The sequence below is a fragment of the Micromys minutus genome (genome assembly GCF_963924665.1).
Source record: "Micromys minutus genome assembly, chromosome: 4".
NCBI classification, from domain to species: Eukaryota; Metazoa; Chordata; class Mammalia; order Rodentia; family Muridae; genus Micromys; species Micromys minutus.
Genome location: NC_137973.1, coordinates 24,758,781 through 24,776,435, shown reverse-complemented (window position 1 = coordinate 24,776,435; position 17,655 = coordinate 24,758,781). Strand labels below are relative to the sequence as shown.

General features: G+C 51.7%; 1 protein-coding gene across 2 annotated transcripts; it reads right to left on the bottom strand.

Annotated features, from left to right (window-relative positions):
- Positions 1–10,516: 10,516 nt before the first annotated feature.
- On the bottom strand, positions 10,517–14,597 carry CRABP2 (cellular retinoic acid binding protein 2; the record flags this gene model as incomplete). 2 transcript variants are annotated; one of them, XM_080916097.1, is made up of 4 exons in its annotated part: positions 10,517–10,754; positions 11,144–11,260; positions 11,425–11,606; positions 14,528–14,597. In XM_080916097.1, 4 exons carry the CDS (start codon positions 14,595–14,597, stop codon positions 10,704–10,706), a joined length of 420 nt encoding a protein of 139 aa, XP_080772223.1. In that variant the 3' UTR covers positions 10,517–10,703. The 2 variants fall into 2 exon arrangements, with proteins under 2 accessions (XP_080772223.1, XP_080772224.1); XM_080916098.1 differs by lacking the exon at positions 11,144–11,260.
- Between the last annotated feature and the right edge of the window lie 3,058 nt (positions 14,598–17,655).

Here is a 17,655-nt window from a genome sequence, read left to right as displayed (position 1 = left end):
ACCAGGATCCACCTGCCTCTACCTCCTGAGAGCTGAGATTAAAAGTGTACCCTGCTACAGGCTCACACCTTTAATAGCAGCACTCTGGAGGCAGGGACAAGTGAATCTCTGTGAATTTTAGGACAGCCTGGTCTACAGAGAAAGTTCTAGGACAGCCAGGGCTGCACAGAGAAACCTTCGTCTCGAAAAACAAAACTAAACAAACGGAAAGTTTGCATCACCATGCTCAGCCCACTTTTTCTTGATTAATGATCAATGTGTCCCTTCCAGAGGGCAGTGCCACCTCCAAGCAGGTGGGCCATGGTTATATTTAAAAAAAAAAAAAAAGCAAGGTGAGTTACCCATGGGGAGCAAGCCAGTAAATAGCGCTCCTTCATGGCTTCTGCTTCCATTCCTGTCTTGAATTTCTGCCTTGACTTTTCTCGGTGATGGAGTGTGACCTGGGAGTTATGAGATGAAATAAAACCCTTTTCTTTTCAAGTTGCTTTTGGTTGTGGTGTGTTCCACAGCAACAGACATCTCACCAGGGCAAATATCCTCAAGAGGTTTCTAGGCCTGCTTGAGGGGCTTTACCCCACCAGGCACATGAGGGAAGCTGAAGCATCAAGGGGCCACCGTGGTGGTCCTGGAGCCAGGGTGACTGCTGGGTCAAAGCAGGGCCAGCTGTGGCTTTCCACTCCTGTTCAGAGGAGGATGCCACCCTCCAAAGACAGTGGGCACATCTCCTACAGAAGAATTTTTTGGGTAGGCCTGGAGGACTCCAGGGAATAGGGGAAGGCATCTTCTCAGAGAAGGTTACGGAGCAAGGGCCTCCCCCCCAGGAGTGCTGCAGCCAAGGAAGGCTAACCCCAATGCCAGGTAGGTGGCGCCATTCCTCTGCAGGGACAAGGAACCCAGCATCACTCTGCCTGCCTCGGCTAACAAATAAAGAAGAGCTTTGTTTGTTTGTTTGTTTTTTATTTTTGAGACAAACTAACCTCTAACTCACCATCCTCCTGCCTCAGCCTCTCTCATGCTGGGATTACAAGTATGAAAGGGCGTCTGAGTAGGACTGGAGATTAGTCCTACTGGTGTTTGCATTGCTAGCTTGTCTGTTCTTCACATTTCTAGCTCTAAGGCTTGGATATGCTAAAGGACTATCCAGGACTTTTCTATATCCCACAGTGTCCAGAAGGTTCTGAAATGTGCCAAGAATGACTTCATGGGACAGGGGAAGGCGAAACAGCAGAGCGTTATTGCGGGCAGTGGGCAGAGGGGTCTGAACTGGGCCTGAGTTTTAGCCCCTCCCCAATGCTCCACCGCTTCACCTGAAAATGGGCCGGGGTCCTGAAGAGGTGGCTGACTGTTAAGAGCACTTACTGCTCTTGTTGAGGCTGGGATTCAATTCTTTTGTTGTTGTTAATTAAAATTTTAAATTTGATATTCTCTGTATTTACATTTCAAATGTTATCCCCTTTTCCCCACTCCCATTCCCCTTCCCCCTCTACTTGCTTCCATGAAGGTGCTCCCTCTCCCAACCTCCCTCTCCACCTCAGTGCCTTAAACTGTGAAAATGTGCCTTCACTGGGCCAAAGGCCTCTTCTCCCATTGATGCCAGACACTGCTGTCCTCTGCTACATATGCAACTGGAGCCATGGGTCTCTCCATGTGTGCTCAGTGGTTGGTGTTTTAGTCCCTGGAAGTTCTGGGGGGTTTGGTTGGTTAGTAATGTTGTTCTTCCCATGGGTGCGATTCAATTCTTAACATCTACAGGCAGCTCACAAGTAGCTATAAGTCTAGTTCTAGAGGATCTGACACCTTCTGTCTTCCTAGATGTCAGAAGAGGACGTTAGACCCCCTGGAGTTGGAATTGCAGAGTTGGTAAGCCAGCTGCCATAAGGGGTGTGGGGAATAGAATTGCTCCAACAAGTTGATCTTTTTTAATTTTCTAATACACAAAAGAATAGGTTTTATTGTGAGATTCTGACACATATATACCATTATAGGTTGTTCTTATTTGTCTTCATCTACACACATACACACTCAAGCTTATAAACACACACACACACACACACACACACGCACGCGCGCGCGCACACACACACACTGCTTCCCTTCCTCCTCTTTGTCTTCCTCTTGCTGGCCCTCTTCCTTGACTTCCTTAGCTTGAGAGATGCCACAGAGTTAACTAAAGCACATCTTCAAGTGTGTCTGGGAGTGGGCTCATCCCAGAGGCTGGGGGCTAGATGAGACAGAATGGGAAAGAGAAGGAAGCCATCAGAGCACTGTGCACCACCCTCCCTGAGTGGGTACCATGGCTGCAGCTGCCACTCAAGTACATCAGCCTAGCTCCTTCCCCTGTGTGTGTGTGTGTGGTTTTTTTATGTATGAGTGTTTTGCCTGCATGTATGTCTGTGAATTGTATGCATACCTAGTGTCTGAAGAGGCCAAAAGAAGGCATTCCATCCCCTGGAAGAGGAGTTACAGATGGCTGTGAGTTGTTTTGGATGATGGAACTCCAGCCCACTGGAAGAGCAGCAACTGTTCTTAACCAGTGAACCATCGATACAGCCCTTCTCTTACTGATTTTGTTTGTTTGTTGTTGGGGTTTTGTTTGTGTGTAATTTGAGACAGGATCTCTATGAGTTCCAGGACATCCAGGGCTACATCTAGCCCCCAGTCTCTTGGATGAGCCCCCTCCCAGGCACAACCTGGAGGTGTGCTCTAGCTAACTCGGTGGTGGCATCTCCCAAGCTAAGGAAGTTAAGGAAGAGGACCAGCAAGAGGGAGAGGAAGAGGAGGAACGCGGTGCGGTGTGCGTGTGTGTGTGTGTGATAATCTCACAATAAAATCTATTTCTTTTTATATTAAATTACAAACAAAAACAAAACTCAATTGTGCTTCAGAGAGCTACCGCCAGAGGGAGGGAGAAGCCTGTTTGGGGATCGGCTTAGGGAACACACAGCGACCTCACCAGGAGACTGGAGATACTCCTCAGTTCTCTGTCCTGGTTCCGCCCTGGGCAATCGTCAGAGCGGGCTTTAGACCCCAGCTAGAGTGGGAGCTGCAGAAAGAAGCGGGGTTTGGGGGGGGTTGGGGGCGTTGGAGTAGTGGGGAGGAGTGAGCGGAGGGCTCTGGGCTTCCAGCCCGGGCTCCGCCCACCCCAAGCACCGGCTTACGGGCCGGCTCAAGCAGCTATGAGAGGAGGCACCCAGTGCAGAGCAGCTGCGGGGAGGGGGCTTTCTAGGAGTTACCTCCGGAGCCGATGGCATTTGGAATAAGTGGGGGCCTGAGAAACCCAAACTCTCAACTTTCCAGGCCCGGGCGGAGCCAGCTGTGAAGACTGTGCCCTGACCCGCAGGGGCTGCTCTGGGTCCCCTCGGTGGGGTGGGAAGGAGGAGGGAAGACCAGAGTCGGCAGGAACAATGCTGGCTCCCTGCCAGGAGCTGTGAATTGAATGGGGGATTAAGTAAAGAGTAGGGTTGAGAAAGAGAAGACAGAGAGAAAAGGGAAAGTTATGGAGAAAATTTCTGCCTGTCCACACGCCTTTCTTCCTTGTCCTCCGGGTTTCACCTCGCTGAAGAGCTGAACCTTTAGCTGAAGTTAACCTTTAGGGAAGACTTCAAAGTTTATAAGACTGTAGGAAATCCTAGGCATCTGCTGGGCGGTGGAACTTGTTCTTGCCCCAAGATGGGGAAGCTAGGACTGACGTCTGTTTCCACAGTTCTTGCCGATCGGAAAGATATTTAAGGGAAGGTATCACTGAAAGATTTAGCTTTTATTCCCCGCTGTGAAGAAGGAACAGAATGGGAGTCAGGCAAGCTTGTCACTGGAAGCCGGGCAGAGCAGAGCAAAGCCCTCCTTCAACAGCACCACAGGGAGTGGTGCTGTTGAACCACTCTGTGGTAACGTCTGTGAATGTCCTTACCACCATTACTTGGATAGAAGTGGGGGAAACCGAGTCAGGAGATTACCACTCTGCCTACTTCTCCTTTCTCAGGCAGGACCAGAAAAAGTTGGCTTTGCTATTTCAGTAGGTCAGGAATAGCTTCAAATTCCCCCTGAATCTTCAACTGGTGATTCCCACTTGGAGCTTGAAGGCTTAGCCACGTGTGGCATCCACAGCCAGGGCTGCCTGCTCCAGGCTGAGTGTGGGAAGGAGCTAGGATTGACCGACATGCCTTCCCACCCTCCCCCCAAAGTCCTTCCCTTGATGGAGGTAAAGATGAAGGGATATCTACTGCCATTTCTGGGACCAAGCAGAGATGTCCTGTATCATGTCATATATCATCCATGAGATGTGACCCAGGGTTTCTCTGACATCCAAGTAACCCCACACATTGACTGTGTCTTTCCATTCCCTTTTCTCTCACACTAAGGAGAGATACAATCCAGAGATCCCTTTCTTCCAGGACTCTGTTCTCTGGTTCTATAATCCCACTGGCAGGGATAAGGTTGTGGGTGGGGGGTGTGGGGGTGAGGGGGTGAGGGATCAGCCTGAGACAGCTTTGCTGTGAGTTGCTGGGGTCTGAGTCACCGGCTGGAGTCTCAGCCTGGCCTGACACACTGGGTTACCTCAAAGGGTGGAGATGGAACCAGGCTAGTCACTGCTCAACACCTACACCCCCGGACACACTTCCAGAACAGACCTCTTCTGCTGCTCTACCACTGCCCTCCCCCAACACTCAATATGGCCAGATCCCTTAGGGAAGCTAGAGGCAGGATGCTAACCCTACAATTGGTTAGTAGAGGAACAAGGAGGGAGGGGCCTTGGGTTTCAGAGTAACTGACAAAAGTCCGAGATTTTTTGATGAAGAAGAAGAAAAATAGAGTTGACCTCTCAGTCTTTTCTCTAAGGAATGTGGAGACTGCAGTTCCAAAGGACAAGAAAGAGGCTGGGGTGTCACAGAAAATGAATGATAGCTCCCAAAGAACCCAGGGAGGCTGGGGTTAAGTGAGGTCAACCCTTTGGGCTAATGACTGTGCAAGGGGCTCCCTGCCTGCTAAGGGAAACAGTTACTGCAGCAGCTATGGGGAGCCTGGGGGGCTGGTGAGGAAAGGAAGCTGAACCTGGCACCCAGGAAAAAGCCAAGAGGTGGCTCGGTGCCTCTGCCGTGTGTGCACCTGCTCTCAAGAGCAGCTGGGTTCCAGGAAGAGGCCAGGTGGGCACACCTGGAGGTACTTCTGGGGCATGGAGTTAGAGAACAGGGTTTATCCTGAAGCAGGGCACTAGGGCTAAGGGGCTGTGGCTAGCTGAAGTAGGAGGGACAGGGCCTGGGTGGAGGTGTGGTAGCTTTCTCACAAGTGTAGGTGCTGTCACAGGTGCTGTTGACCTGACAGGTTTCTGCAGTGGCCTTGGAAAGAACCTGCTAAGATCTTTATCCAGGCAGGAACAGAACTGGTTTCTCGACTAGCAGAGCCAACAGGGAAAAGGCAAGAGGAAGCCAGGTCAGGAGGGCAGTGCCGGGCCGGAAGGAGAGGGGAAAGACCTGGACAGGGTACCTTTGCTGGTCCCTGAGACGTTTTTGGTAGCCTCTGCAGGGACCTTTCTCTGCCTCTTTGGCCTTATTTGCCTATAAGCCAACCATTTTCTCTGTGGTTACACTCTCTGTGCCCTGTCCCCTGTCCTGTTCAAGTGGGACAGATGGCCCAGCCTTGAAAAACACCTGGTTGGACTCAGCCCATTCCCCAATTCTCACTAACACTGATGTTCCTTTAGGGAAGAAAAGGATTGGGGGTCACCCCTGCCCCCCCACTGTTTTTGGACGTCCTTAGAACAGCTTCCTTTCTTCTCCACCACAAAAGCCCCCCAGCATCCAGTCCCATCCATCTTGGCCTGCAGAGGGCCATAAGCTTTGTCAGGACCTGGGGTCATAGGGCCTGGCCCTTTCTTCCCTTACCCTGCTCCTTTACAGAAGGATCTCAGCCCGCTGGGTCCAGACCTCCTTACTTTCTCTGACCTCCCTAGCCCCATCTCCCAGCCCAGCCTTCTCCCTTATTCTTTGTCTCCTGTCCATTCTCTGGTTCTCTTTCTAGGTGGTATGTGTCTGTGTGTGTGTGTCTGTGTAACTGTGTGTGTGTCTCTCTCTCTGTGTATCTGTGTATCCACATGCAATATCTACCTTGGCTGTCTTACCACATGTGGTATTGGTATCTGGCGCTGGGGACCTCAGAGGTCCTCTGAGCCCTGTCCTGGAGTTTGTCTCTTCATCTGTGTCCAGGATCTCTAAGTTTTGTCCTTACTGGGCCGTTCCATTAACTCAAAGCTCCTGTCTCTTGGAGGGCAAGAGTAGGGAAGAGTTGTCTCTACTTCTCCCTGTTAAAGACTCTGCCAGTGCCTGGCCTTACCCGGCCATCTCTTCACGTGGGCCCCTTTCCTTTTCTCTCTCTCTGGCTTCTTGGGTTGGAAGCTCGGCTCTCCTGTGGTTATGCTCTTAGAAGTGTGAGCTTCATCCTTCAGAGAGTAGGCTCTACCTACTGAGACCACGCAGATTCTCAGGGAGGGGACCTGAGAGGCCCCCATAGTGTTCCCAGCAGCACTGTTGAGTAAGGTAGGGAAAGACGCTCTGCCGGCTGCAGCTGTGACTGAGCTGAAGCTCTCACAGATAAGTCAGGTGGGGACACCCTGATCCCAACACCCTAACCAGGTGTCATTTCCCTATCGTCTGAACTGTGAGCAGAGCCCAGGGAAGGGGCCAGAGGGACAAACCTCTCAGGGAGTCCTCGACTTTGAGAAGCCTACAATCAGACTGAGGAGCTCAAATCCATGGATCCAGACCCCAGGACCCAGGGGAGGGCAGTGTAGAGGCCATGTTGAAGGCTGGGGACAGACAAGGTAGGAAGAAACAAAGGAAACAAGGCCTGAAGCTGATTTGTGCACTCCAACAAGAAACCAGTGGGAGAAAGACCCAGTTTTTGCAGCCAGCCCTCAACAGACTTTTCGCCATTTGTGAAAAAAAGGGTCAGGTGTCCCGGCCTTGGTCGGTCTGTGGAGGGAGTCCATACTCCTCAGCACTCTTTCCTCTACCTTGGGCCCGACATTGGCCCCCTACCTGTTCAATTGCTTTTATTTCTCAAACCCAATTCCTTCCTAGCAGCCAAATAAAACACCCCAAACCCCTTTAAAAGCCTGTGACCTGGCCCACAACTCACTCTGACCATCTAGGAGAGGAAGACATGACTTTCACCATGGCAACAGCAACAGGGAGCCGCTGTTGCACTGCCTAGAGCCAAGCTAGGGAGACAACACACTAAGGGCCCACAGGTGGAGAAGGTGACAGAAGAAATCAAAGCCACCTTGAGGGTGCTAAATGTGGAGTTACAGGGCTACTTAAAGGTCATCGGATACCAGTTTATACTTCATTTTGGACATGAAGAGACAGCTGAGGTCATTTTTGTTTTGTTATTTTATCTGATTTTTCTGGTTTTGGAGCACTGGTAATGAAAACCTGGGCTTTGTACATGCTAAGCATTCGCTCTATCACTAGCCTACAACCACTCTAAACCCTTGCTATTTATTTTTTTCCGGACAAATACTGATGTGATAACAGCTATGCTTTGCAGGATTTCCCTAAAATTGTACAGAGTGAACTAGAGACATAGAACTACCCCCCACACACACACACTTTTGGTATTCTATAAAACACAATATGGTTCTTTATGGTTTTGGCCTACTCGTTGTCCAGGTGAGTTGTTTTGTTGCTATGATGTGTGGTGTGAGAGTGAGGGTTTGTACAAGCCATGCGCACGTGTGAAGGGCAAAGGACGGCCTTCAGGAGTTGGTTCTCCTTCCACTGTGGGTCCCAGGAACCAAACCCAGGTCATTAAATTTTCATGGCAATGGCTTTTACCCATGCAGTTACCTCATTAAACCTTTTTTCACTTTAGAAATGTTATTGTTTTGAGACAGGGTCTTTTTATGTAGCCTGGCTGTCTTGAGACTCCCTATGTAGACTGCTGGCCTTGAGCTCACAGAGATCAACCTCCCTCTGCCTCCTGAGAACTGAGATAAAGGTGTGCACCAACATGCCTGGCTCTCTCTCTCTCTCTCTCTCTCTCTCTCTCTCTCTCTCTCTCTGTGTGTGTGTGTGTGTGTGTGTGTGTGTGTGTGTGTATGTATGTGTTAGAGCCAAAGTTTTTCTATGTAGACCAGGCTGGCCTCAGACTTGTAAGTGACCCCTCCTGCCTAAGCTTCCGATATGCTGGAAATGCAGGCTTGCATCATTAAGATAACATTAATCCATCATTTTTGGTTTCATTTTGTCCAGACAGAGTCTTGTGTAGCCTGGGCTGGCCTCAAACTCTCGTTCTTCCTGCCTCCACCCCCAGCACCAGCTCTAAGCACGCCATCAGTTTTTGAAGGCTTCATAATGGTAAGATTCATGTGTTTATAAACACTGCTTTGTGGATTAGGGACGTCAGGATCACAGTGACCTTCTTTATGGAAGAAATTCCTTCCTATCCTTTGGGTTTCTGAGGAATGATTAGGGTTCCCCTCCCTCCCCCCGGTCCTTGGCAATGTGTGACGCATGGTCCAGACTTGACTCACTACACGGAACTTAAAGTAACTAGTCCATGATGGCCCTGCAGTCTAAGCAGGCCCTAATAAAGACTCGGGATGTGAAGAGATGGACCCAGGTAGGGTGTCTCTCGTCAGTGTCTCAGGCTGTCCCTTTGTAAGCTTGGTTGCATATGAAGCTCATTTTGACTAGGGGAAAGTGATTTGTGACAAGGCTGAATGTGACCAGTGCACAAAACTCAGAGATGAGCATGGCAGAGGGACGAGGAGAGTCGGTGATGCCTTTGCCACAGCTTCATCTGAAGCCAGCTAGACCCAGGTAGAACTTCTAGTACATAAGCCAAGCATGATATGCATGTGTGGGGCTTACTTTGGTTTTTGTGGTGGTGGAGATGAAACTTGGGCCCTTGCACATGCTAGGCAAGTGCTCTGTTACTAAACTCCAGCCCCAGTTCTGTGATCTGCTCCAGTGGTAGGGATTGAACGCAGGGCCTTGTACACACACAAGGCAAGTACTCTAACACTAGGCAAGCTATGCCCAGCCCTGAGTTGTTTTTTGTTGTGGTGGTAGTGTCTCTCTCTCTCTCTCTCTCTCTCTGTGTGTGTGTGTGGGTGTGTGTGTGTGTGTGTGTGTGTGTGAAGGCAGACACAGATCATGACACACACGGGGATCAGAGGACAGCCTCAGGTGTCAGTTCTTGTCTTCAACTTTGTCTGAAATAAGTTCTCTTGCTGTTTTGCTGGTCACCACTCTGTACGCCAGGCTAACTCACGAGCCTCCCGGGATTCTTGTCTGTTTCTGCCTCCTACCTCCCTGGAAAATTGCTACCACGTTCAGCCACACTGTGTGAGTTCCCAGGATCTATAGCAAGCACCTTACCCACCGAACTCCCCCCCCACCCCCCACCCCCAGTCACTCAGAACAGTCACACTAATTTGGCTGGCTTCACACTCACTCTCTGCTTCAGTCTCCCAAGTGCTGGGATTAGAGGTATTACCCATCATGCTTTAGAACAGTCCTGTGGCCAGTCATGATGTCACACACCTCTAATTCCAGCACTTGGGAGGTAGAGAAGCAGGAGAATCTCTGAGTTTGAGCCCAGCCTGAACTGCAGAGTGAGTTCCAGGACAGCCAGTGCTACACAGAGAAACCCTGTCTCAGAAAACAAAACCCAAACAAAAGCGATAGGGGCTGGAGACCTGGCCCAGTGGTTAAAGTCATGTGTTGTTCTTGTTAAGGACCCAGGTTTGATTCCCAGCACCCACATGGAGGCTCCCCACCTTCCCAGGCACCAGAAAAACAAAATGAAACAAAACAAAAAAACAGTGCTGTGTTTTAAAAAAAAAAAAAAAAAAAAAAAAAAAAAAAAAAAAAAAAAAAGAGGCACAAAATACTTGGTAACTCGCCTGTGGTCATGCTCTGGAAGATCTCAATATCTACTCAATAGGCTCAGGAGAGACCTCTAAGGAGCCTGAGAGATGGGAAACCAGGGGCAGAAAGGGCATGTGAGAACTCTAGAGGTAGGGAGGAGAGATAGTGGCAGATACAAGGTCCTGACTGGCAGGGAGACCTTTCCCTGAGAGACCAAGGCAAGGTCACCCTGTGGGTGTTAATGGGCTCGTGTGGAACCATGTGGGAGAGACCAGTGCATGTCACCACTAGGGAAAGCAGGTGAGAGAGAGAGTGAGAGTCAGCTCCCTGGAACCCAAATACTCTGATTAGGAAGCCAAGGCAGGGGTGGGGGATGGGGGTGGGGGGGCACAGGGTATTTAGCTGCCCTGCTGGGATAGCACTCTCTCCCATTACACTTCAGACAAGGCTAACCTGGGCCATTGTCTAGCGCTGCCCAGGGAGCCACAGAAGGATTTTACATTTTAAAACACTTTAATAAAATTAACCAATAAATATTCTAAATCGCACAGACTACAAGGATAAAGAGTAGAGGCCAGAGAGACAGTCTCTTTCAGGAAAGACCCTGGTATGGAGCTGGGACTGCTGACCTGGGGAGGGGCGAATGGTGGAAATGTTCTGAGCTTTTGTAATCTGTCCCTCTCTGGCATCGAGGAGGCAAAGAGCAAAAGGCCTTGGAGGAAGCAGTGAGCCTCGGGAGTAAGGGGAGAGCTAGTTTGTAAAATAGGACGGAGAGGCTTGCTGCCTGTAGCGGGAGCAGAAGAAGTCTCCGGCAGTTCCTGGACCCATAGGTACTCACTCTCGGACGTAGACCCTGGTGCACACAACATCGTCTGCTGTCATTGTCTGTAAGGAGAGAGGTAGTTAGTTGGTGAAGTACCTGGGCACCTTGCTTTTAGAGGAGGGAGGGAATGGGAAGTCAAGTGCTTTTACTTCCAAGCCCAGACAGGCAAGATCAGATGCAAGAATGCCCGGACGTCTTTGCTGAGGATCAAACAGAAACCTACTTCCTCCCGGGAGTCCACAGGCAGTCAGGGATAGCCTGCTAGAAAACTCTGGGCTCCTCTAGGCACATCTTTGTGGCACACAGAAGGGTTAGCATTTTTAAACAGCCCCCACAGAGAGGTTGAGAGAAGTGGCCAAGGCTACTTTTAAGTCTGCGGGAGCCTGGAGCCCAGCGCAGAACCTTCAGCGGGCGGGGGTTCTCCCAGGGGATGGGCTGCAGCAAGGCTCACCAGGATCAACTCTCCATCATTGGTCAGTTCTCGGCTCCAGGAGGTCTTGGGGCCTTCCCCCTTCAGAAGCCTCTGCTCACACACCATTTTGTTTTCACTCTCCCATTTCACCAAACTCTGCAAGAGACCAGAGGCCAAAGAGCTCACAGTAAGGGCCCTTACAAGCGTGAGAGAGGAGAGGCGAACCCCTTTCCAGAACCCGCACTCCCTAGGGACTCCTCAAGAGTCTAGGGAAGCTAGACACTGAGAGGCATGGCTAGTAGGTGCCTGCCTGGCCTCACCTTACAGGGTCTCCCATCCACAGTCTGCTCCTCAAATTCCTCCCCAATCTTGAAGTTAATCTCTGTGGTTCGCACAGTAGTGGAGGTTTTGATGTAGAAAGTGTCGTCATTCTCCTGTTTGATCTCTACCGCTGGCTTGGAGGCTGCAGCCACAGCGATCTTCCTCATCATCATATTTACCCCTGCAGGGAGAGAGGAATGGCCCCATCACCCCCTGCCATGGGACAGTTGGCGCAGCTCCATCTGAGCCCTACTGGCCTGTGTGTGTGTGTGTGTGTGTGTGTGTGTTGGGGTTGTGTGGTAGGGGTGGGGTGATGATAAGGGAGGAGGTGGTGAAAGGCTATAAATTGAAGGAGGGGAGGGATTCAGGTATTACCAGGGCTATATGGGCCCCACCTTGTTGAGTCAGTATGTGGAGAGGACTACCCAAATTTCATCAACCCATTCCTAGCACCCTTAGGGGTAGCTTCCCCATGGACTACCTGGTGCGTTCAGTTTCCCTTCCTCTGGCCTCTCACCACTGGGTTTGAGACCGGTTGAGGTAGTCTGGTCCGTTACTAAGTTCCCTGTGCCCACTTGCAGGGTAGACCAGGCAAGCAGGTTGCTTCCCTCTCTGCCTAGCTACTTAGCCTGTTCTGTTAGGTCTCTACCCTGCTAGGTCTTTATTTGCACAATCCCTGCCCCTCCCAAAAACTGAGGAGCAGATTCTCAGCAGGGGAAGATACAAGGGAAGGCTGGGTGATCCTGAGCTTAAGGGTTTCCGGCTTCAGATTCCTCAACTGGCCGAAGGAAACAGTAGCTGCTTCTAATTGTCCTATGGCTCCGTGTTTAGGAACTTAGGACACACGAGGCCAAGTACACATAAGCACACATTCATAGTTTTGGATTTTTTTTTTTTTTTTTTTTTTTTTTTTTGATAAAAGCAAGTACAGTGAAGAAAAGAACCATGACATAGCAGGGTATTGTGGTGCACACCTTTGTGGAAGGGGCAGAGGCAGGGGAAATCTATGAGTTAAAGCTCACCAACCTGTTCCACTGACTGAGTTCCAGAACAGCCAGAACTACACAGAGAAACCCTGACTCAAAAAAAAAAAAAGCCAGAACATAGTGAAACCTATTATTAGCTGCAGGTAATATATGCAACAAAGTTTCCTGCGACTCTTTCAAGGGAAACTCTGGTGTCCTGAGAGGAGGAAAGGGAAAGAAAGGATGGTAGTCTCCTGCCCTCTCTCCTCTCCGGTGTCCCTAGCCCCAAGAATCATCCAAAGGCCTTCCCACTCAGCTTCTGTGTGTATTTAGAGTGTCCTCCCTTCCCTGCCCCCACCCCCAGTTATGAAGATGGAGGGGATAGAGGAGGGTATCCCTCTGCTGGGATGACCAGAAGGTAGGGACACCAGCATGAGGCTCTATCCTCACCTCTCCAAGTCAGGTGAGATGAAGGACCAACTCAAGGTGCTAGAGGGGACAAGACTGTGCTGTGCCCCCCCCCACACCCTTCCACCTACACACAAATACTCGTGCAACCTATAGCTCTGGGTTCCTGAGAAGAAAACTGACACTTCACTCAGCCCCAACCGAAAGACCTACTGTGTTCGCCCTGATTGTCATGGCGAGCCCTGAGCCTCCTCCATAAAATGGACCCTGAACAGGGACGGTGGAGTCTTTGGAGGCTGTGTTCAGAAAGAACCTCACCTCCCCCAGTCCTTGGTGCCCGCAGAGCCAGGGTCCTGGCTCAGCTGACCTTGGCTGACACAGGAAGTTTGTGTAACCACGGGTCTGTTTGCAATCTACCCCCCTAGCAAGTCGCGTGGCTCAGAGAGACCCTGCAGGGAGGACAAACATTCTGAAGGCAGACAATAGGGTTGGGCCTTTCTCTCCAGCTGGAACCTGGGGGTGATGCCAGGCTCCCACAGCCACTGTGGAGAGGGGTCAGAATTCTGAGCAAATGGGGGAGGAAATGGCAATAGATTTTCTGAAAATTTCTGTCCTTTGATCTTTAATTTTTCAAGGGCGGAGCAAGGAAAATGGGTATGACTCTAAGAATCATTGCGGTTAGCTGACACAAAGAAAGAGCAGCAGGGAAAGCTGAGAACAGAGGCCCTGTGCCCTCCCCACATTCTTTTTAGCTCCAGACACACTCTTGTATAGTCCCAATCTCTTCAACAGCATCTCCTGCTTCCCCCAACCCGGGGCTTCTCTCCAGTGCAGAAATGGAAGGCAAGCTAAGCCTTAGGTTCTGGGGTAGTTTCCACTCCCTGGGGCAGTTAACTCCATCTCTCCTCAGATGTCTCTCCTTCCCCATACCTTCTAGCCCAGTCCCATCCTAGAGGCTAATAGAAGGCGGGCAGGGAAAGTCTGGGTGGATTCTGTGTTCCCACCCTTGGCTAACAGCCCAGTTGCGCAGGGTGCAGCTGGTCCGTGGATAGGAGGGAGGCAATCCTAGACTTTCGGAAATGGGGATTGGTGTTTCACACGAGGACATTTGTTGAAATCTAAGAAAGTGGTAATTGTCCAGAGCGATTTTAGGGCTTTGGAGCCGGTTGCTGTAGGAAAATATTTGCCTCACAGGTGGGGGTGGGGTGGGGAGACTAGAGTGGGAAGTGCAATGTGTGGGGGAGGGTCCAGGAGCTGAAGTGGTGGACCACCTGGTGGGCGGAGCCAAGTGTTCGGGGTAATGGACCTGTCGCCAGGATTGGGTTACTGTTAGGGTACGTGGAAAGAGTTTGGAATGTCTCCTAGGGGCTCCCTGCCCGAATCCTGGATTCTCAAAGCTCAGAGCCAGGTGCCCTGGTCTGCAGGTCCAGGCGCCGAGGCTAGCCAAACCCTCCTGAGACTAACCTCGTGCTTCTGGTTTCTACTTGATTCACAGGCTCTGAGTCACCGATGAAGCTGGCACTGGTGGGCGCCCAGCCTCAGAAAGTAGGATTTAAGAGTCTTGGACCTGGTGCCCCAGGACCCAGGGTATCCGGCACGCCCCTTTTCTGGGATGCAGACTCCCAGGCACCCACTCCCTAATTCGGCCTCCTTTCGTGTATTAGGCCTCAGCCCTAAAGAACCCAGTGCCTTCTTTGCGCCCCTTCCCAACTCAAGAAAACCTCCTTACCCAGAGCTTTTAGCATTTCTTCAAAGTTTTCCGATCGGATGATCTTCCAGTTGCCAGAAAAGTTAGGCATAGTGGCAAGGTGGTTTTCTCTTTAGATCTTCAACTAGAACACTGGACGCCGAGTCCTTTAGTCTAAAGATACCTTGCTGTCCCCCTTGTGGAACAGAGCCTTCCACCTGGGGACCAAGCCGCGTGGAGGACAATTGCACAGCCGCTGGGCGCCAGAGCTCTAGGCTTTTATACCCAGCTGGTGCATGAGGCGGCCCCGCCCCCGCCCCGCCTTCCACACCACCTGGGGGCCCTGCTCTGTGACCACTTCACCCCCATCCTTTCCGGAATCCCGCCTGTTTCTAGAACTGTGGGTGGGTCCAGGGTTCTCTAAGGGCCAAGATACCCTTCTCCCGCATCAGTAGGCGGACCAGGAGGCGTCAGAAGACAAGAACGGGGTTTGTGCCTCTAGCAAGAACAGGGCACGGCTCGCCTGGGCCACGATGCTCCGGTCTCTCGGCCTGCAGGGCGAACACAGGACCCATTTCACCAGCTCTCTACTAGTCCTCTATCAAACTCGGTGCTCTGGACAGCTCGGCGCCAGACATCTGGAGACCCCCACTCGTGCAACCGGCAGTTGAAATGGACCCAGTGGGACAGCTTGGAATTCAAACGTTCCTTTGGGTGACTGGGAGGTGCCGCTGTCCTCTAACCCTTGACTAAGCTCTGGATTCAAGTAGTGCCTAGAGACGCCTGAAGTAGGCACAAGGCAACTCATTCATTCCTCTCCAAGCACTGGACGGACAATGAAGGGTTAAGCAGGAGTCCCCCTGCTCGAGGCTAGAAGGGCAGAGGTCACAGCCAATCACTTGACACAACTCTTTATTAAGGCGCTTTCTCGGTGGCTACGCTTCCCTGGGCCCCCTGGGCCACAAGGAGGGGGAGAAAGACGCCAAGCGTCCCCCACTCCCCCCCCCCCCCCGCATGCCGTGATGCCACTGGGGTTGGGGGAAGGCTGGCTGTACCAGGAGGGGGTGGGTCTGAGATATTCCCATCCAGGGCTGAAAGTGCGGCGGGCCGGCCTCTCCGAGGATCGTTTTTTTAAGTGGGTGAAACCCTAGTGGAAAGGCTGGGAGACAGTAGAAAGGACAGGCGGGGCCTCGGAGGCGCTCGGAGTAACCCAAAGCCAGAAACAACGCCGCCGCTCTATGCTGGAGCTAGAAGCGCTTGCCCTTGCTTCAGCGTTCGCCCCCACCCTCCTAGGGCCCTCCCCATAGTCCCCTCAAGATCCCAAACAGGGTCCCCTCCTGGTCTAAGTAGCCAAGGTTGGAGCAGGCAGCCCTGACCTGTGAACTAGAGACTGGTAGGCTTTGGTGGAGGGTGGAACTGAGCTTAGGACAGGGTCTGGAGGATTAGCCTCAGAGGCCAGACAGTGTCATGCGAGTCAGGCCTACATCGAGGCAATCCCGAATAATGAGGTGTGGAAAACTTGAGAGAATGAGGAAGACTGCCTCTCAGAAGGGCTTCTGGGTCGTCGCTCTCCCCACCCCCTACCCGCCACCAACACTCAGAAGGGAGTGGGACAAGTCAGCCTGGGTCTAGGACTCTAGATTTTAAAATGGAACGCTCATTTAGGGATGGGAAGTAGGAGTCATAGGCTTCTGGAAGAGGAGGCACGGGGGTCTAGCAGTTTCTCTGCTGCAGACAGATGCTTAGGTGGGGAGCAAAGGGAATCGTGGGAGTGTTCTGAATACAGGCTGAAACCACCCCACCCCACCCCCCCACCCCACCCCCGCTTCACTGTAGCTTTGCAGAGATGATTTTAGGTTCTGACCACGAAAACCCGCTTTTAGACCAAGAAATGAGGAGTGACCTGCGGACGGAATAAAGCAAAGAAAAAAGAAAAAAGTCTGCGGTCCCCTCAACCCCTGGCGTCCCTGCCTCCCATACTGGTCATTGTGTCCAACTTCCACTTCTCCAGACTCCAGGAGCCCATGGGCAGAAGAGCCTAATAATCTCCTACTCGGGTAGCATTTTCTCTCTCAAGAGAAAAGGGCAGGGCAAGCCTGCACTTTTCCAGTTTTGAAAACCTTACTCATGGTCATCAGGATGACGACACACAGCCTGGCCTAGGAAGGAGGCCTGGAACGGTCGTTTAGAGGAATGCAGGCCAGGTGGAGCGTCCCACAGAGGCTAGAGCCGGGAGGAAACTCCCCCAGGTGGGAACAGGAGCCCTGGGCCCCGGGCCCACTCTCTTCCCTTTATCCCCACCACCTCCCTCCTCTTGCAACTGGCTAGGATTTCCAGAGACAGAAGACAAAGGGAAGTGGGACTGGGCGGGGAATTCTTTCCAGATGTGTTTGTGGCTTGGCAGTTCATGGCCAGAGCTCCAAGCACCCCAACTTTGCTGAAGGAGAGTGAGGGTGGGGGCAATATGCTGACTGGCTAGGGCTTTCAGCCTCCAGCAGCCCTTTTATTCCAGGAGAATAGCAGACCCGAGCAGCTGGGAAGAATCAGAGGGATGCCGGGGCCTAGGAGGCACTAGGAGGAGGGCTAGCAGAAGTGGATGGGTATCCAACTAACAAGGGGACAGGGGCTAGGGCCTCAGAGCTGTTCAATGGGAGGAGCTGCCACCATTAAGAACCCCAACTACTTGCTTTAGTTTCCCACTGGGATCAATAAGGAAAGGAATTTCTCAGTGCCTCTGGTCTTTCAATTATAACCAAATCTGCTGCAGATCTGCTCCAAGTGACCCCTCTCCCGACAGGAGTTGGGGACACAATGGGGAAGCAGAGACAAGCTGAGGATGGAGTGAGAACAGACCATCGCAGAGTAAAAGAACATTCCGATGCTTTGTTCCATTGTGTGGCTAGGAGGAAGGTGGTCTCAGGCTTAGAGCAGAGGTAGAGAAATGGGCTGAGATGGTAGCAAGGAACAAGAAGGTAGACTGTGCTATAGGGCTGCAGTAATGGGGCTTGGAGTAGGAGACAGTTCCACCATCCGCATCTCCTCCCTTGCGGCCGTGTGGAGCATGAGAAACCACCCAGTCCTGGAAGAGGCTAGGGTCGACTGGGGGTAGGAAGAACAGGAAATTAGAATCTCCAGTCTTACCCCTAACTCTCTGCTAAGGTCGGTAATGG